We start from the raw sequence: 21,477 nt of genomic DNA on the forward strand, positions 1-21,477 counted from the left end.
TTTACAGGCTGGGAGGGGCTTAAAGTGCCTTATTTCATTTAGACTGGTCTTTAACCTCCAGTAATGCCCTCCAGAGAATAATGTTGATTTTGGTCTCTCTTACAGAAATATTTCTATCTTTGTGTTCTAAAAAGACATCAAGATGGTAGTTCAGTTAGATTGATATAGTTTCCCGTCAAGCTAAACAGTGCATTCAGTCTTGATTAATACAAACGCTCCTACATTTCCTTGGCTGCCATGCACCCAGGATTTTAGGGGCATTGTTTTGATGGGTCAGGAAAAGCAAATTACAGTGTGCAGATTGAGGGTATGTCTACACAATAGAGAAAACCCCCTGGCTGGCCTGTGCCAGCTGACTCGGGCTCATAGGGCTCGGCTGGTGGGACTGTTTCATTGCTGTGTAGACTTCCGGACTCAGACCCTCCTACCCAGAGGGTCCCAGAGCTCGGACTCCAGCCCCAGCCTAGAAGTCTACACAGCAATGAAACAGTCCCACCGCAGCCTGAGCCACGAGCCCAAGTCGCCTGGCACGGGTGAGCCGTGGGTTTTTCTTTGCTGTGTAGACATACCTTGGAAGGCCTGGCTACAGTTAACATCTACTTCTCTTTTTAACTTTACAACAGAGCAGGAAATGTTGTAAATTTGACAAACTGCAGATCTTTGTTTGTTTGTTAGAAGTGGGATGTTAAATCTCTTGTCCACAGAGTAGTGGATTAGTTTGGGGACTTTGCCCTTCCCCCAAAGATATTTAGGGCCTAGTGGACCTTTGCACTAGAGTAAAGTGTATTAGAAAAACACTAGTTTGCTTCCCATCCTAACCCACTTCCCTCCTTTATTTTAGCAAGAAGAGATGGATCTAGAAAACCGCCAGTTTGAGCATTCATTTAAGGTCTAAACTCCTTGATACCGCAATTTTCTGTTGGTTGGGCTGTGTTGATGTTACCGGTTTTGGTGGCGCTAAAGGAAACAAGCATGGCTTTGGGTCATAAAGAACACAGGAGAGAGAAATCCATGTCTGACAAAGTGAAAGTGCAAAAGTGCTCTAAACATTTTTTATATCCTAATTTTAAGGCATATTGAGAGCAGTATATGGCCCTTGAGTGTACTGTCTATTGCTTGATAATGTACTGCCTTCAGATTACTTTTGGCAATGAGGATGTTTCTTTATGAATCTTGTTGGTTTTCTTTTGGTGAAAATTTTGTTTGACCTACAGTGGCCAGAGTCACCAGTAGTCTCCAGCTGTTTTATGTTACTCTGATGACACAGATCACTCAAATCTGGTTTAACCAGCTAATTAAACCGGAGTAACAGCTGCTTTATATTATAGTGAAGTGCAAAGCAGCCAGAGTCCATCAGTGAATCTGGCTCAGAATATTTGCCTAGCCCATGGATTTGTCCTATAGCCATATAGGTATATACGCCACTGCTAACAACTCTTTTGTAAATGCCACATTTCTGGTGATGCAACTATGTGTTTCCGTAGGATCATATACTTGATTGGCATGTAATGTTATACTGTAGGAAAGCTGGAATGTACCAGTGAATATTTAGCATTTCACATTATGGAGATTATTGAAATAAGTATGTGATGGAGTTATGTCCTGTGTGTCAGAGTTGTTTGCAAAGAAACATGCTAGTGTTGGAGAGAGGCACCTATGTTTGGGGCAGGCTTCAATCTGCTTTATGAGATAGATTTGCAAGCCAATTCATGAGAGCGATCACTGAGACCGCTCCCTTTCTCAATGTCTGAGAGAAGGCATCATTTCCAGCCATGCCAGCCAGAACACAGATGGGCAAGTACTGCAGTTCTGTGGCAGACCAGTTGAAAAACAACAAGAAATATCTCTATGCACTGGATCCAGCTAGAGGGCTGCATTTATAATATGAGTGCTGCTATGTGTAAGGCAACAGATCAAGGAGATTGGAATACCATTTTAGATCTTGATATGTTCTCTTCTCAGACCTTCTCAGGCCTCTGTTTAGCAATTGAGCACACAGGTTCCCAAACACTGAGATGGTGGCATCCTTCCCCTGAACCACAGAGGGGAAACAAAACTTTTCCATGCTGTTTGGTGCATCGGGAGAGAAGATACATTGGTTCTCCCCTCAACAACTGAGCCAATGTTTTAATTATAAGAATTTTATTTGATGTCGTATCTGTTCCTCTCACATTTTCTCCTTCCCCAGTTCTTCAAAGCCACATATCACTGCTCCTCAGCCTCTCTTCATGACACACTTCCATTTTTATTTACCTTTTTCTTCCCACAAAAGTCACCCATCGTCAGTCTGACTTTTCCAGTAAGTAGTCAGCCATTTGGCCGATTCAGCAAGATAAGTAGGAGGCGTAACATCCTCATCACACAGAGAGGTGGTGGGTGGAGCTAGCTCCTAAAAAATTATGTCAATCATATCACGTTCACTTTGACAGCCACTCCTTCACAAATCTGGGCTGACAAGGGAGCCATGCATTTCTACAATACTCAGTCATACTCCAACATTTGAAGAAGTGATCTATACTCTCCAATAATTCCTCTTTCTCTCTGTTACTATTCTCTGCCTCTCACAGTGCGAATGATTGCAGAAAGGAAGTTTTCAAGGCCACGACAGGAGATTTGTGTGAAGCATCATTGGTTGCTGTTGTTATTTTTGTCTTGCCTGAAGTTTTTTGGGGTTTAAGAGATATTTGGACTGTAGCGCTTGTGGGTAGTGGCAGATCTGTTCTGACAAAGTGCAGTGCTATATCTGTCTCTAAACTGGCATCAGCAAATGATAATACACCCCTTGATTATGAACAGAAGAAATTGTTTGGTTCACAGTGTGCAAGCCCCAATCAGTAAAAGCTACCGAATCAGCACTCATTTAGTCCAGTTTTGAAGTGGTTTGTCATCAGTCATTTGTCCATCTAGCTATATGTTACCACTGTTACATATATATATATATATATATATATATATATATATAGCCAGCTAGCTATATGTACCGCTGTTCTCAGTGGTACCAGATGACAGAACAAGGAGTAACGGTCTCAAGTTGCAGTGGGGGAGGTTTAGGTTGAATGTTAGGAAAAAAAATTTCACTAGGAGGGTGGTAAAGCATTGGAATGGGTTACCTAGGACGGTGGTGGAATCTCCTTTCTTAGAGGTTTTTAAGGTCAGGCTTGACAAAGCCCTGGCTGGGATGATTTAGTTGGGGATTGGTCCTGCTTTGAGCAGGGGGTTGGACTAGATGACCTCCTGAGGTCCCTTCCAACCCTGATATTCTATGATACACCATTCTTGCACTGTTCAGATGCCAAGAAATGGAAATAATTAGTGCTGTAGTGAGTCTTAATTGTGAAGTCATTTCTTTTCAATTCCCTTTTCCAAACCATTGCTCAGAATTAATTTACAGTATTTAATTTAGTTTGGAGGGTAACAATATGCTATCTGCATTGTACATTTGCTATCCCGAACAATGAAAAAAATTTGGTGTAACATTTATATTGCATCCATTAGAGTAAGGAAGAGGGCATGAATTACCCAAAGCTACAGCAGTTGTCAGTGAAATTTTTATTTGCTATGCAAGCAAGAAACATTGTTACTGTATTGCTTATAATTAACATAGTGTAGCACAAATGCCACAGTAACATTAATTACTTTCAGTTGACAAAATTTGAAAATCCCACCCTATAATCTTTATGGTGTGCCTAAATGACTTGTGCTCTTAAGTCACTTAGGGCTAGATTCACAAAGGGGCTTAGTCACCGCTGACATTCATAAAACCACCGCTCAGTTGCCACCTAGCCCTGTGGGTGCCTAAATACCCATAGGCACCTCAGTTTTTGCCAGTCGGCATACACAAAGCTACCTAAGTCCTGATGCCACTTGGAGCCCTCGCTCACACCTAAGCCCTGGCAGGATTCTCAAAACAAGGCAGTTCCCCCACCTCTCTTCCCTGTCTGGCCCAATCTGGTAGTTGTGCTGAGACTGAACACACCTAAACCACACAAAAGACAGCAAGGGGCGAGCAGGTTGGGAATCTGGGAGCTTGGCCGGCAGTGGTGTGTGATGTGAGAGATGCAGGTTTGAATCCCCACTCAGCCTGACTTGGACCAGCTCTCCTACCTCCCAGGGGAATGCCTGAGCCACCTGGCTACTGGGTATTCTGGGGTGGGCATCTCTCCTGTTGAAGCTGTTTGCTTTGTATAAATAAATTATTGGAGCAGGGACTTCCGGGTGAGTGCCCTAAACACTGTGCTAGAGAGCCACTCTCATTGTTTCAGGCCCAATGATTATGTAATTATTTATACAAAGTGGAACACCTCCACCAAGAGAGATTCTCCACCCTACGCTACCCAATAACCTAGTGGCGAGGGCACTCACCTGGAAGGGGGAAGACTTGTGTTCAAGTCTCTGCTCCACATCAGCCAGTGGAGGGATCTGAGAACAGATCTCACACATCCCAGACGAGTGCCCTAACCACTGGGCTATTGACTAGAATCAGGGGTCTTGCTCTTCTGCTTTTTTCATAAGAACGGGCTGAATTGCCTTCAGCACCTAACTCCAGGAGACGGTTCAGGGCTAAGAATCCTGAGTGGAGATACGCGCCTCTCTCTGAAATATCAGTCAAGAACCTAGCACCCAGATCAATGAGCGTTAGGCACCTAAGTACCTTTAAGGATCTGAGTCCCCTCCCCTCTGCATTTCATCACTGGCTAGCGTAGGACGTCCTCTTTTTGAAGCTAATCCTTTGGCACAATCAGAAGTGCCAACCATAATGGTCACCTCTGTACGTTCCAGTGAACATTTCTGGTGATAGCACAAACATGCATTACTGCCCAGAGTTTTAAAAAATCCTCATCCAACCTCATCATGCGAAAGGATCAGCAGCACGTGTGGCAGCTGCTCCAAAACACAGCAATAAAAAGCAGCACATGTGGCTGCTGAAGACCTGGTCCCACCTCAGGGTGGCTGACCATTCCTATGGAGCGTTAGCAGCAAACTTGGCTGGGCCATGTCACAAAAAGAGGAGTGAAATATCACCACCTTCCTCCAAATAAAAGACAATTCCATGCAACGCTGACCCTTGCAGTTCCTTCAACTCTAGCTGTATCCAGAGATTGAACTGCTTCACAGCAGAGGAGCAAAGAGCCATAACAACTAAAGTCTTGTAGAATGCAGATAAAGAAGCCCCCCTCTAAGGGGCAGAAGGATACTTACAATGATTTAGGAGAACTACCAGGCATATTATTGTTATATACCTATACATGTGAATAGAAGACTTTCATGATCTATGTCAGGGGTAGGCAACCTATGGCATGTGTGCCAAAGGCAGCACGCGAGCTGATTTTCAGTGGCACTCACATTGCCCGGGTCCTGGCCACTGGTCCAGGGGGCTCTGCATTTTAATTTAATTTTAAATGAAGCTTCTTAAACATTTTAAAAACCTTATTTACTTTACATGCAACAATAGTTTAGTTATATATTATAGACTTACAGAAAGAGACCTTCTAAAAACGTTAAAATGTATTACTGGCATGCGAAACCTTAAATTAGAGTGAGTAAATGAAGACTCGGCACACCACTTCTGAAAGATTGCTGACCTCTGATCTATGTACAAGGAACAGCTGAATAGACTAGGTCTTCACATAACAGTACTGTAACCAGAATGCTTACTGGAAAATGCAAATTCTTTGGTGAGCTCTGTGAACGGGACATTTTAAAAAATATATTAATAGCACTTCTTCCAGGAACTGACCTAAGACTCTCCAAGATGCTGTCAGGATTCAGTCAGTTAAGTACACTGCGTGCAATACTGAATCCCCATTAACTCAAAAAAAAAAAGGAATCGCTAGTTCTTGTGATTTTATTGGGAGTCTTAAAGCCCCAGCTTCTGGAGTCCTGCTACTACATGAAAATCTCAGCTTTATTTTTGTGGTTGCAGATGAAAGCTTGAAAATAAACCCTAAAACATTCAAACAGCAGAAGGCAAATGGGAAAAGGACTCCCAGTTTACAAAGAACAAAAACCAAAACCCTTATGGCTTGGAAGCCAATAATATGATTGTGGTGGGGCTGACTCCTGTTTTTTGAATGTTTGGGGTTAACATGTCTGGAATTGTCTGGTTTCCAGGCCAGCTTTTCTTTTTGTGATTCACCTGACACACAATTAACAATTTCTTTGGACAATTAATTTTTTTCCCTTTCCTTCTGGAATCATCCTGGCCGCATCAGGATGATCATAAAGGAACAGATTCTGTTACGTAAGAAAACTGTGAGAAGGGGGTAATAGGAAGCTGTAATTTAGCTAATCTGGAAAGAAGCAAGTGCCTGCTGAAAAAAGGAGTCCCTCCTAAAGGTTTTAAGTTTCACAGAGATGATGGACATAAGAGTGAGTTGACAGTGTTGTTTCTTCTTATGTTAAATGTTAAACATATTAATGGCACGGATGAAAAATATGCAGATCACAATGAGATAGGAAAGCTCCAACAGAAAGCAGAGGGAAGCCTTGATATGGGGTAGCTGTGCCTTACAAAGGACAAGCCTTTGCATGAAAACAGGAGGACGTATTAAACAGAGAATCAATATTATATTTCAGACAAGTTCCACTTTACCCAATGTTACAATGGAAACCCTCTACAGATTTATAACCTTCAACATTAGAGGGATTAGTGGTCAAGGTCTTCAAAAGTGGTTTTGGGTGCCCAACTTGAGACACCTTAACAGGTCCTGATTTTCAAAGGATGGCTGCTCAGCTTTTTCTGAAAATCCAGCATCTCAAATTGGGCACCCAAAATCAACTGAAAATCTTGGCCAATAATCTGATTAAGTGTAGTGAATTTTTTTCAGTTTTTGAAGACTAAAAAGGAGATTTTTTTTTCATGCTCCTTTGACGCAGCACAACAGCCAAGCAGAGGGTTTTTCCTCTCATAAAAATAAAAGTGTGGTGTGCACTGCATGTGGGAAAAGAACTGAAAATGATGAAGGGTGTTTTCTAGTGGGAAATGGAAACCAAAATGGGAATGCTGACATTTCCATTATAAATGTGAAGGCTTCTAAAATAATAGAAACTCTCATAAAGCAGCCCTTCATTTCTAGGGGTAGAGTAATCTTTGGAGAAGATTTAAATACAGTGATAAATATGAGAAAAGATGGACACCAGTCTTAATAACAAAGCCACTTCCATATTAAACAAACTTAAAACAGCCAGTGAGTTAATTGACAAAGAGAGATGGTATCACTCAGAATTAGACTATTCATATCATTCCCTTAGGGCTGGTCCACAGTAAGCCCCCAGTTCGAACTAAGATATGCAACTTCAGCTACATGAATAACGTAGCTGAAGTCAAAGTATCTTAGTTCGAACTTAAAGGTACTTACCGCAGGTCCACACACGGCAGACAGGCTCCCCTGTCGACGCCGCCTACTCCTCTCACGGAGCAGGATTACTGGCGTCGACGGCGAGCACTTCCGGGATCGATTCATCGCGTCTAGACAAGATGCGATAAATCGATCCCAGAAGATCGATTGCTTGCCGCCGAACCAGCGGGTAAGTATAGACGTACCCTTAGATACAAATCTTACTCCAGGCTTGATATCTTATTTTATGGAACAAAATAGTAACTGAGTTTGGTTTGAACTGTGCAATGGGACATATAGCACTGTCTAATCAAAGTCTTGTTAAGATACACCTACTACTAAATCCAGATAAAAATAAAAGACAATTACGGTCAGCAAAGAGACTTTCGCTGCACATCTCTGAAGTAATCATCAAGATCAAGAATGCCATAAAGGACTACATTCAACAAGGAAACTCAGGGTATCAAATTTAATGCTCTCTGGGACACAAAGCACAAGCTCTGAAGCCTCTGATTATTGTGCTTTGATAAGAACAACAAAACTGATTGAAAGCTAGCCTGGAAACTGCATAAGCAAAAGTTTAAATAATCCTATCAGAAATTAAAGCCAGTAGAGGGAAAATAGCCAAAACTACCAAGAAAAGTACAAAAGAATTAACAGAAAACTCCATATAGCTTTGAGAAAGAAAGGTAACAATAACTTAATTAGAAAGCAATTGTAAAGCATAAAATTATCACAGCTAACTAAGCAAAAAAATGATGGTTTAAAACAGTCATATATAAAGCATAGAACAAATCATCCTCCAGTTTAGCAATAATAAATCCCAGACTGCAAGCCAACTGACTGTACACTCTTAAAAAGAAGGGTAGTCTTCTGGTAAATCCCTGGATTAAGAGTCAGGGGAATTTGGTTTATTTCCAAGCCCTGGTATAGACTGCATGCATGAGTCACTTAGGTGCCTAACTGCCACTTTAAGTGGCAAAGTCCCATGTTTAGGCACCACTGAAATCCTCAGACCCCGTCTCAGCTGCCATCTAGGCCTGTAGGAACCTAAATTTCCACTCTCAAAGTCCCATAAGTGCCTAAATTTCTGCCTGGATTGCCTTGCATCTGTTCTTATATTTAAGTACATTGCTGCCTTTACAAATGTGCATGTCTTAAAAAAGAACTAAAAAACAAAACAAACAATATGATTTGCCCTTTCATCCTAAATAACCATGGGGCATACCATGTGGGCATAGAGCACCCAGACAGGAGCGGCGCCAGGGTTTTTGCTGCCCTAGGTGGCAGTGCTCCTCCTCTGAGCATTTGGCGGCAGAGGTCCTTCCACTCCGCGTCTATGGGGTACTTCAGCGGTGGGTCCTGGAGCGAGTGAAAGACCCGCCACCGAATTTCCACCAAAGACCCGGAGCGGAAGGACCCCCGCCACCGAATTTCCACCGAGGATGGCAAAATGCCACCCCCCAAATCCTGCTGCCCTAGGCAACCGCCTAGGGTCGCCTAGTGGAAGCACTGGCCCTGCACCTGGAGCCCTTGGGAGAGTCAGAGACTGGTACTCGTACATAATTTGCCTTCTATGGCACCAGGAACGTTGGGTACCCCAATGCTAGTTTGAGCAGACTGGGACTTGTATTCAAAATTTAGCCCTTTGCATTCATTGTACAGATGATGTCTACTTAAAAAAAAATGGAAAAACAAGATCCCTATGCATCTCCACAGACCTGCTTGGACTGTGCCTAAATTCTAATTATTTAGAATGAAAGAAGCTAGACAGCTATTCAAAGGCAAGCAATTTTTGGAAGGTAACAGACATGCTAGAGTTTACCAACAAAGCAGATCCCACTTTCAAATATCTAACTTGGCAACCCATAAATAGAGATAGAACCAGTAAGGTTCTAGACCTGCAGAGCTCAATTCACCCGTATAAAGCGACTCCTGTGTTTAACTGTTTGCAAGCTACCCCTGCAGAAACAGCAAGCAGAACTAGCCTCTCACAGCCAGAAGGGACATACTTCTTAACGTCATACTGCATGAGGGAGTGGGAAAATAGAAAAGCGGGAACGAGATCTCTGGATTAATTTCTCAGAAGCAGACAAAATTGTAGTTGAGGACTATGATAAAACATGCTTCATTTCATGTTCTCTCTGTGAAACACACTGTGTCACATTGGTAGAGCCACCTCACTAAATAAGGAACTTGCTATTAAACCAACCAGTGCTAGAAAAACTGTGAAACTTAAGGCACCCAGGCCTATGCATGGGCAAATGTCAAAGATGAGGGTGAGGGGAGAAAGTCCAAACCCTGGCAAAGACAATAACTCATGGATATTCTGCTGTCCCCCAGAACTGCTTTATTTTCAACAATTTTTTTGTTGAATTTGTGGTATTTTTCAACAAATCCCCTTCCTTATGCAGCATATTACATGCTCTCCCCATCTCGTGGCATCTGTGAGAAACAGAAATTATCTACGAAGTGGCATTATCTACAATGCCCATGCAAACAGAATTTGGGATTTCATGACTATGGATAAACCATCCAAAAAAATAAAAGTTGCACTGATGAACATACCAAATAGTGGCTAGGAGATCTCACACACACACATACCCAGCCACCCATCCCTGTTCATGTTTTTTTTTAATTGGGGGGGGGGTCAGGAAAAAAGGAAACCAAAATTGTTGCTCAGCTTCAATTCCTACAAGCAGTGTTATTTAAATGGATCATATGATGAAAAGGAACATGAAAAGCTATATAGAAAACCATGATTCAGGCAACTTCCCATCTGTTTAGTTCAGATAATTTTAGTTTACTTTTTTGAGAACTTGGATGTGCATAATTAAATGTAACGTTGGCTTTAAAAAAAATTAAGAAACCCTCATTTGCATGTTAAGCTGTCCTCATTTCCCAATTCTGTATAAAGTTATGAAAGCTAATCTGTAATGTATTGGATGATATGCAAATTCTTTGTACTCTGTGTGGATTTTATAAAGACATGCAAATTAAGAGAGTGTTTGGAATGGGTGGAAAAATAATTTCTCAATAATTATATGCAGGGATGGCAGAAAAGGTGTTTATAACCTTTTCCCTGTTGTGGTCGTTTATTCTTGACTGCACACTATTTTTCAGAGTGGAAAAATATGTTGCATAAATTGGATTTTTCTTTGTAAATGTAACTTCAGTTTAGAGCGCTCTACTCTGAGCTATAACCCATTACGGAGTTTGTACTGGGCCTGGCCACAGGTGGATAAAGGCATTCAGCTTTTAGTGTCATGCCATGCATTAGCCTAACAAATGCATAGCTTGTTGTGGTTTATTTTACATTGTGTCTCAAGTCCATGTGACAATATAAGTACCTGATCTGAAGATGCAAATACATAATCATTGCAGGAGGGCTGGCTAGGAGGAGACCTGACTCATTCAAACTATGCAAGAACCATTTATGCAGGGCAGGAATTCATAGCCCTTTGAATATGCTACATACGTAGCCATCCTTCCTAGGACATAGGTTATTTGCACTGTTTGTCAGTGGCTTCTGCTTCCTTGTTCTCTCTGGACTCATGAGCAAGATCACATGACATTGTGAAATGCTACACATACAGTGCGGCAAAAAGGTAGCACTGATATGTCTGACTTTTTAATTCCAGCAGATGCTGGTTGAGGGGGCTCCATAATTGCTCTGCCAAGGCTGAGATAGCAAACATGTCATCCCTCTTGGGGCTCATCACTGCAATGCAGCACTTGTCTCCAGCAGAGAAAATATAAGCTTCCTGGATTGATAGTTAATTAGATTACAGTGACTGCTAAAGAGGAATTTTTACAAAGAAAATATCAGAAAACGTCAAGACTAGTGATGTGAGGGTACCATCAGCACGGCAGAAGCTGTGCTGTCTCTGCCTGGCCAGCTAGAGAAGTTCATAGGAAGACATACTGCCCCAGATACACTGTTATTAAGGGTAGTTCAGTGCATCAACTGAGGGCAATATGTGATTGGGCTGACATGACATTTTGCTTGTCTATCTGGGAATTTGCACAGCCTCATGGCACATAATGGTACTATGATTTTTTATTTTTAAATTGCTTCATGTTAGTTTTTAGCATCCACACCAACCTTGTGAAGTGCAGTAGCTGGGCATGCAGATTATAGCTTTGGTGGTGCTTGTGTTCTGTAAGTTTTGAAGCACGTTTATTTTTCTCCTTTTAAAAAAAAAAAACCTATTTCAATCTAGATTTGTAAGCACTCGACAAAGTATATTTTGATGGGACATATATTTATTTAGATCAGTGGTTCTCAAAGCCGGTCCGCTGCTTGTTCAGGGAAAGCCCCTGGCGGGCCAGGCCAGTTTGTTTGCCTGCCGTGTCCGCAGGTTCGGCCTGGAGCGGTGAACTGCAGCAAGTGGGAGCCGTGATCAGTCGAACCTGCGGACGCGGCAGGCAAACAAACCGGCCTGGCCTGCCAGGGGCTTTCCCTGAACAAGCGGCAGACCGGCTTTGAGAACCACTGATTTAGATGAATCTGAACCATGGGGAGAGAGAGGGGGCAGTCGCATGTTGGGATGAACAGCTCAATCACGCTACTTAGGCACAGGCCAGAGTAAGGGCCAGTGTGGAGCTGCATTGCTCCCGAGGGAGTAGGGTGACCAGACAGCAAGTGTGAAAAATCGGGACGGGGGTGGAGGGGTAATAGGAGCCTATATAAGAAAAAAGCCCCCAAATCAGGACTGTCCCTATAAAATCAGGACATCTGGTCACCCTACGAGGGAGCATCCAGAGGTATTCTGCCTCAGGGAAAACAGTTTCTGCTATACCTTTCTTGCAGTCCTGCTCCTGGAGGTAGTGTGGGCCATGGCCCACCTCCTCTTCCCCAGCTCTCTCCCCATTCAGAGTACACTCCAACCTGAGGGAGTGGGGAGGGAACAATCCTCCCTACTTTTGCCCTTTCCTCCTCCCACCGTGCCCTTGCTTAAGGCCCAGGCAGGATCTAAGCCTAAATCATTTAGAATGGTTCTATCTTTTAGACAGCCATTGAACATATAGGTCCAGATCCCCTCAGCAAGTTAAGGGCCCCATCCTATTTTTCAGGGCAACTAGTAAGAAAGACACTCTTGCAAGTTCTGGTATCAGAGATGGATGGAGCACATTTCTGTACCAGCAAGAGCTAACCGAGTGCTGGGCCCGATCCTGTGAGATTCTGAGGGCCCTCTAATTTCAGCAAGAGTTGAGGGTACTAGCTGCGCTGCACATTAAGAACAGATACGGACACTTTTTTAAGAACTTCCTGATATTTTGTTCCACTTGTTCTAATGCTGCCTTCTTTGCACTTGGTCACCCTCTCTTTAGTAGGGAAAGCCAGACTTTGTCTCAGCAGCTAGAGGTTGTACTGGTTTAATTAAAGGCATATTTTAAAAATTGATTTAGCTGATTAACCCTTAAGCTAAAATCCAGATAAGCCACATTTAAATCAATTTAAGGATGTCCACACAGGGGTTTGCACCAGTTTAACGAAACTGATTTTTATTAACGACTGCAGCTTTTATCAAAGACAAGGTCTTACTCTGACTTAACCATCAGATCGGCTGCCTCAGTTCTACGGTGGGACTTTGTTTAGTGCTAAAGCAGCTCAATGCAGCCTTCGACTTTGAAGCACTCTATCTTCTCTCCCGCATGTCAGCGGGCACAGGCCTCCACTGTCATCTGGCTCAGGCAAAACTCAGTAGCCAATGGGACTTTTTCCTGCCTCAGGCTGCAATGTACCTTGTCTCTGCCTCACACCAAGGGCACAGACAGTCTTACTCTGAAACAGAAGCATCCATGTGGGGGGCAGCAGGGGGGAAATGTCCTATAGTTACTTAACCAGTTCCTCTTCTTGGATGTAACCTTTTGGGCTAGCACCCAGAAGAGTGTCTAGTTTCCTGAGGACCAGGAGAAGCTAAGAGGATGTGTGGAGGCACAAGGCCTCCAGAAAGATTGTCCGGGCCTTCAGTGGATCCCCTGAAACCGACCATAGGTCTCAGAAGATCTGTGGGCTCTTTGGCTTGAACTATCTGCCGGTTCTGATGGCCATGAACCTCAATCCCTCTCCCATCACCCCAAGACACACATGTAATAGCTGGCCCAAGAGCATGATGTACAAACTCAAGTCTCCAATAACCTTACGCAGGAAAGATCTGCATCACCAGTGGTATCTGGTGCCGACGCAAAATCAAGAGGCTGGGCACTCCTCCATCCTGCACAGCCAACCACAACTTGCACCAGGCAGAGATCTTTCCAGGCACCTCCACCCAACCCCCCGCTCACAAACCATCAGCTTTGCTGAGCTGCAGAGTTTCTCCCACCAGGCAGCAGAACCCCAACTTCTTAGCAGGCCCACCCACTGCCTCTGTTTGACACCGCTGGCTCACAATCAGACTCCTTGTACAGCTGCAGAGGAGGGGATGGAGCTCTGTACTTAGGCTGTTTAGGTCCCTTTTTGTTCCCAGACAAGACAGACCATGTTCTGGTCATTCAGTAGAGGGAGCAGCTTTTAGGGGCTGAAAAAAAAACTAGCCTGTTCCCTCCCCCAGCAGCAGTCCATGCAGCTAAACTTTGCCAGTTTTTCCCTTTGTGGACTGTATTCTAAGAAACAAAGTGCTAGGCCCAGCCCAGTCCTTTTCTCTCTGGGGCCTGCCCAAGGAAAAGAGGTCTAGACTAGTTAGCAAAACAAATCCCTCATCAGTAGCCACCACCAATTATAGTGGGCAATGTGGCCCACTGTTTCCATGCCTGACAACTCATTCTATAACATGGTATTATCTATTGTTATTTTATGTAAATATTGAGGTATTTTATGTAAATATTGCCTTTTAAGTATATTGAAAGGATCCTGAACTACAATATTCAAAACATAGTGAGTTGAGGTCAAGAACATTCAATTGCTTTGTTTTGTATGTAGGAAGGGAAAGGTTCCATTTTTTTTGTTTGCTGAAAAGTGTCGTGGTGAAACTGAAAATATTCCACCAACTGGGGGAATTTGCTGAAGTTGTCACAGAGACGGTGCCATGAACTCTAGCAAAATTCCCCCCCCTCTGTTGCTGTGACATACAAGCTTCAGTTTTGCTTGCCACCCCACCCCACCCACTCCCTTTTTGCACATGGAGATCTTGATGTTGCAAGCTGCTCTTTGCTTGTGAAAAGCCTAGCCAAACTACACAGACTAAAAGAGCATTCCCAACTTCATGCCAAGCAGGAGAACAGGCAAACAGAGGGTTTCACACTGTGTTACATGTGGAATTTTTCCTATAGCCTTATTTCATTGTACCTAATTTCTGTACAGGTGGTCTTGATTATTCACTGGTGTTAATTTGTTCAGGACATGAAAAGCCCCGCTTACCTATACTAGCTTACTCTCTGTTAGTGCAATAAGATATCTTGTAAGTTCAAATTTCTCAGTCTACTTGTGAAGCTACTGTGAGCTGTCTAATGATTCTACTAAAAAGGGAAAATTTGAGTTACTTGATTTCCATTATCTTTATTTAACAGTGTGTGCCGATTACTCAAAGCGATATGGGCAGGACCTGGTAATATAGTGTTGCTCTAGTATTAACTTAAGGGGATGATCCAGTTGCCTGCAGTATAAATTACTTTGTGTCCAGGAACCCTGCTTTATCGCTTTGTATAGTTTTAAAGTAGTTAAAAGCTTGAATAACATAAAATAACATAATATAATGTTATTTATGTTATTTCCCACGTGAAGAACTCCTGTAAACCTTGCAGTATTGAAACTCAGTGAACAAGGCATCTTAGACAAGCTGAAAAACAAATGGTGGTACGATAAGGGTGAATGTGGAGCCAAGGACTCCGGAAGTAAGGTCAGTCGCCGAAGGTCTTTTTGTACTGATTAGAAATCACATTTTGACCCACTGTGTGTTTATACAAAAATGACTTTCAAAAGTTAATATTTACGTTTTGAAGGTTCAAGGAAAAAGACTAGAAAAATTAAAGATCAGAATATGACAGCATTTTTCTTTTACAGTATCAAAGACTTTAGTTGTAAGTACATTTTACTACTTGGATATTTTGCTGGGGGAAAAAAAAAAAGGCCATGGAAAATGCCTAAACAAACCTCAGACTGGTATCTCCATTTAACCTACAAGCTTCATCACAATCAATGTATTATTTAGTCCAGCATTGCTTTTCATTTTTGAGTTATGAGTACATAAAATTTTGTTTCAAAATTGTAACTAAAATTTCTGTCCACATTGGTTGTGAGTGATAGGCCACGCATGCTTCTGAAGGATGGATATTTTCAGGAAAGACATCACATTGATGAGCATGAAACACCTTCCCACCACCACCACCACCTCCAAGAAAGTTTAAATTTTCTGTTTGAATTTTTTCTAAGAAAACTAATATTGTGATATTATTGGTAACTCATTTCATAAATCTTGGACATTCATTTTATTGTGCATTGAACCATTTTGCTCCTGTATTACTACATTCCATACCAGAAATTTTGTAACGGTTGGAGAATCTGAATACCTGGCATACTTTAAATCAGAGGTTTTCAAATTTCGAGGCATGCCCCCCTAGGGCAGCATGGAGGAATATTTGAGGGGCCAAGTGGTGAAGCTGGGGCCAGCCCACAAGGCAAGGCTCAGGGAGGGAACACCACCCCCACCCCCAAATCACCTCAGTGGGCCACCCAGCCCGTGGGTCAGTGTTAATGCCTCCACACCCAGCGCTGGCTCTGTCCCCAGAGACCATCGCACGTGCCTTCCACCACCCTGAAAACCCGGGGGTGGGAGGAGCAGGTATTGGGAGTTGCAACCAAAAATTGTAACTCAAAGGAGTGGGGGGCTCAGCTCAAATAGTTTGAAAACCACTGCTTTAAATGTATTGTTGGTACAGTTTATGGTTTAATGTAACCAAGCTACATACTAAAATTAATCATTGAGGGCCAGACATCAGGTAACCCTGCAGCTGTTCCTCATGTAGAATTCCCAGATACTTCAGGAAGTTCCACATGTGGATTAGCGGCTGGGTCAGGCCCATGATTTGTATATTTCCTGTTTTATTTGGGGGGAAACATTCTGCTTAACCCAGGTAATGAAAATACAGAGGTTTAGTTAATGCTAGTAGAACTATTGAGGAAGAACAGTGCTGACCCAACAGTAAGCATTATTGGAAAGGATTTTCAAAGACACCAAGAGGAGATAAGCAACCCAACTCCCATCGGGAAAAAAAATCACTCCCCTTGGTGCCTTTGCAAATCTCCCCCATTATTAGGTGTTTTACTCATTTAGAGCTGTCTCCTGGTCCCACTGAAGTCAACAGCAAAAGTCATTGATTTCAGTAGGATTGGAATTTGCTCTCAAGGCCTGATCTTCCAACTGTTGCAGAATAACTTTGGATCAATGAGAGTTTGAATGCACAATTGTAGGATCGGGCTCTACATGCTTGAAATACAACTGCAAACATAATATTTAAAACTGCAGGTAATTTATAAAACTGCCTTTATCCAAAATGCCTGTGTTTCCCCCAGGCTGTTACTAGGTAGATTGTATTTTCTCCTGATTTTTCAGAAGTTTTGGACATCCCCAGAGACTTGTCATACATCAAGGTCTACCTGCAAATATTTTAAATTAGTAAAAATATTTACTGCAGATTGCTCTGACATCTGGCTTGACAACAGCCACCTAGATTCTGTGAAAGTATGAATAAACAATATTTAATAAATGCAGAACACAATTCAATTCAGCAGCAAAATGGTTACAACTCTGCATAATCGGATTACAAAAATTCTATTTTTTGAAATGAAAGACTTCCCCGTCGTCCATGCATTGAAGGTGCATCTAGACAGCTTTTTTAAAATTAATATTAATTTTATTCAGTAAGCCAGCCTCTTTTTATAACAGCGGGTGCTAGTAGAGTTAGCTGGACCTGAAAGTAACTGACCGTCTTCCTCAAAAAAAAAAAAATTAAAAAAAATTTTGTTTTATTGTTAAATAGAAACCAGATAATTTTCTCAACATCCAAATTATTTTCTCTACATTCACCAAAAACAACTAAATCTTGTGTCTTGTTAGTTTTAAAATGGACTTCTGTAAATTCTACCTTATTTTATGCAGTCATTGATCTACCCAATGGGGAATTCCAAAAATATTTGAGATTCTTTGGGGAGAATGAGGCTAGGTGCCTTTTGTTTGCTACTAGATATACTCAGCAGCATATAGGTTTGCTGGGTGGAATCCTAGCCCTATTGATGTCAATGGCAAAAGTCTTATAGATTTCACTAGGGTCAGGATTTCGCCCACTGAACAGGGTGAGATAGCACAATAACGGTCTTGAGAATCCCTAGTTTAAACCATTTCTGTGTCATTGGGATAAAGTTGAAACTAACACCGATAAATGAACTCCAGCATGTAAAGTAACTAGATAAGAGTATTTGGGGCACCTGATATTCTGAACTGGGATTTCTGGATGTGCGGGCGCAGGGAGTCTGATGCAAATAGACTTATATATGTCCGAGCTAAGCCAATCTGACTTTTTGCTGCAGAAAAACTAATCAAGTGGTTCATTTTTCTTAGGACAAGACAAGTGCTCTGAGCCTGAGCAATGTTGCTGGGGTTTTCTATATTCTTGTTGGAGGTCTTGGTCTCGCCATGATGGTTGCTTTGATAGAATTCTGTTACAAGTCTCGTGCAGAGTCCAAACGAATGAAACTCACAAAGAATACACAAAACTTTAAACCTGCTCCTGCAACCAATACCCAGAATTATGCTACATACAGAGAAGGCTACAACGTTTATGGAACAGAAAGTGTTAAAATCTAAGGGTACGAATCAGGTCTAGTAAGCTAATAAACTGGTTTATATTTTGCTAATATGTGTTCTTCCTCCTCCCTCCCCCAAGCTTGAGTAATTTTTCAGAGTTATTATATGTATCAGAGTGAATCGGCTGCAATAATTTTCATAATATAGTCTGGAAAAGCTCTTTCACAATACACAGTAATATTTGTGATTTTATTTGTTTTCTTGATCAAAAAGAGACCAGTTTCCATTCCATATTTTTAATGGCAGTGCCAGAATTGATGCTGAAGTGAATGACTGTTGTATCTGAGGTTCTGACATTTCAATAGCACCGTGTTTCAAAAAGTTCCACCCATCCCTTTAAATATTAACTGTACATTTAGAAATCTTTTCTGCTTTGCTTGTGATGTTTTCCCCTTTATTTTTTTTAAGAAGTTGTGCTCAATTCAGCTAAGTGCTTCTAGGAAGTCTGGTAAATATTTTACATGCTCCTGATGAGAAATTTAGAAAAATATCTCAAATTCTACAATAGAAGTGGGTGATTTCTTCATGACAAAAGTACAAGTTAATTACTAAATCAATGCCTTTCCAGAAGTTATTTAAACAGAGTAATTCACATATTACATTTATAGCTAAACTAAAAAGCAAAGGAATTCTAACTTTCAAATAATCTTTGTTGCTGGAAGTGATGAGGGGGAAGGTTACGTCATTCAGTTCAGATTAGAATTATGGTAGCTGATGATAACCCGCACCTCTGAGTCTACAAAATGGGGGTCCCACTCCTGCTTCCATTGACTTGAAAGGAACCTTTCCACTGACATCAGTGAAAGGAGCAATGGGCTCCCTGAACAAGTTCTCTTCCCAAAACTTCCCGCTTCCCATCCGGTTGGAAATGTTACAAGAACTGTTTAGCTTGTGGCATTACAGCTTCTGGCCAAAAGCAGAAAGGGACAAGGTGAGTAAAATAACGATAAGTTATTTTCAAAGAATCTAACTGGACATTAGCAAAGTCTCACTGCAATCTTTATCGTCAGGAGTAAATACTGGTAGTATGGAAGCATCCAAAGGATTGAATGGGGATTGGGGCAGTATTGTGCTAGGGGCGGTACAAACAGATGGGGGAGAAAAGAGAGAGAAAGAGACGATCCGTGCCCTGAATAGCTTTTAATCCCTCCTTTATGTAAACTGGTTCCCTCTCCCCTAGATATAATGGTCTCCTTTCAGAAGAAAACAACTGAAATATTTGTATCCTTATTACAGATCCTCGCTTTTCACAGCATGCAACAGGAGGAGCAGCTGAGAATGTGGATACTCCATGGACCCTGACCACCTGAGCCAGTTTTACTTTCTCCTTAGGTGTCAGGCATGACACACATTGATGTTGGTGCAATGAACTTTTAATAGGAAAAACTGATTTTTTTTCCTTCAGTGCCTTATTGAAGACTCTGAGACTCAACAATGCAAAACCATCACTGAAATATTCTTGCTTTGCTTGAAAATTTAAAAAAAAAATGAACTGGTCAAAGATACTAGTATGTGAAAAAAAAATCTTGTAAAAAAAAAAATCAGTTCAACAAAAGCCATTCTTTGATACCACTGCACAGTATATGAACTTATGTTCTAAATTCCGCAGGAGTCAGTTTCATCATATGCCCCCTACCTAACCAAGTTCTTAAACTATTCCTGATATAAAGCCTCAGAATTCCACTACTTATGAACAGACTGGCCTGTCACTACTTCTGAGAACTGCTGTCAAGATGCTCTGGTGGGGTTTTTTGTTTTGTTTTTTTAAGCAGTGGTGTGTTTTTTTTTCTAAGCACTTAAAATCCTCCACTCATTTGAGAAAACGTGTATATCAATAAAAGATTAATGTAACACCACACACAAAAGATGCTTTAAAAAGTTAGGGTCAATAATTATTCATCTGTAAATCCAAAAGAAAGTGATTTGTAGAATTCTGTATCTTGCTTGCAGATCAGCAAATGAATTCTCTTGACAAGTTAACTATAGTACAGGCAAAAACATACTTATTTTTTCTATCATCAGGCATACCTACAGGTGCTTTATTAAAATGGCATTAGATGGCTTTAGAAGAAGCCATTCATGATTTAGGTTTCTTGCTGTGCGTTTGCATTTTAATTCAATATTTAGTATCACACAATGAGGCGAGAGAAGAGCAGGAGAATAGTTTTCCCCACACATGACTAAAACCACTTTTCTCAAAAACTAGCACTGAGAGATGATGCTTTTTGGCTAATTCTCATTTTAAAAAACAGAAATAAGGAAACAGGATAGTATCTCGAATTAGACTTGCAGTTCCAGACTATAGTTACGCGATCTCACATTACTATTGCTAGTATTGTTATATTGTATCAGCTCCTGCCAATTATTGTTTCGTGGCTGTTCATCAAAGGAAGCTTGTGTCCTTTCCTAGTTTGTAAAGGATACAATGCATTCCAAAATATACTGCTAAAGATAGAGGCTCAGTATTATTCACTTCCAACTTCTCAGATATGGGCAGTTTTTCAAACTTGACACTCTACCAGAAAACGACTTACTTAACTGCAACTTTTTAAAACAAAAACTTTAAACATATTGTCAGTTACAAGAAAAAAATGTTAAAGGAAGTATCTGCATACTAATTACCTCTAATACGACAATATGTAATATCTGTAGTTCAATAGCGTTTTATTTCATCGGTAACAGACACTGAAAAAGCAAAGTGATAATGAATAATCATTTTTAAAAAGAAGTTTGACCCATAGGTCTCTAGTTCACTGACAATATATTTGATCTTTTGTGAGAATAAAAAAAGATAATATGGGAAAGTCTTGTTAAAGAAAAACATATTTCTGACAATGTAATATACAAAAGTTAAAGCTCGTAAGAGAACAATTCACTGTTCAAGTTTTTAACAAGGTATTGAACAAAATGAAAATGTTTTTTCTTCTCTCATGAAACTGTGATTTTCAACTTCTGAATGCTATAATGTCCCGGCAAAGGGAAAGCTAAAGCTGTGCAGTTATAAGTTGTATTTAAAAAACAAAAACATTTTCTTAGAAGCTGTATAAAAAAAATGTCTGTTTATCAAATCCATTTTTATGAATGGAGGCTTCACAGGGGTGAAGAGGTTTGGTAAACCGTTTGTTATTTTTTAAACCTTGCATGTAAAAAACAAAAACAAAAAGTGTTGATAGCTTACAAATTCCTGTTACTAACTTCAAGCTATGGAAGTTCAGCAGTAGTCACTTGAGGATTTTTTTTATTATTCTTATTTATTTGGTTTGGGCCTTTATTTTATTTATTTTATTTTATTTATTTTATTTTTAAATTAAGTTCCTATTTTTGTCATTAAAACT

General features: G+C 41.1%; 1 protein-coding gene across 4 annotated transcripts in view; it reads left to right on the plus strand.

The window, feature by feature from the left end:
• GRIA3 (glutamate ionotropic receptor AMPA type subunit 3) overlaps positions 1-21,152 on the plus strand; it is a 210,701-nt gene extending 189,549 nt beyond the window's left edge. The window contains exons 14-16 of one of the 4 annotated variants that reach the window (XM_054039725.1): positions 15,064-15,178; positions 17,897-18,144; positions 19,379-21,152. In XM_054039725.1, coding sequence (XP_053895700.1) covers positions 15,064-15,178; positions 17,897-18,142 — 361 coding nt within the window. In that variant the 3' untranslated portion in view covers positions 18,143-18,144; positions 19,379-21,152. Of the gene's footprint in view, positions 1-15,063; positions 15,179-17,896; positions 18,145-19,378 lie in introns of those variants that run through there. The other 3 variants (XM_054039726.1, XM_054039727.1, XM_054039724.1) reach the window with 3 other exon arrangements.
• The last annotated feature ends 325 nt before the right edge of the window (positions 21,153-21,477 follow it).

Source organism: Malaclemys terrapin, chromosome 9 (assembly GCF_027887155.1).
Source record: "Malaclemys terrapin pileata isolate rMalTer1 chromosome 9, rMalTer1.hap1, whole genome shotgun sequence".
NCBI classification, from domain to species: Eukaryota; Metazoa; Chordata; order Testudines; family Emydidae; genus Malaclemys; species Malaclemys terrapin.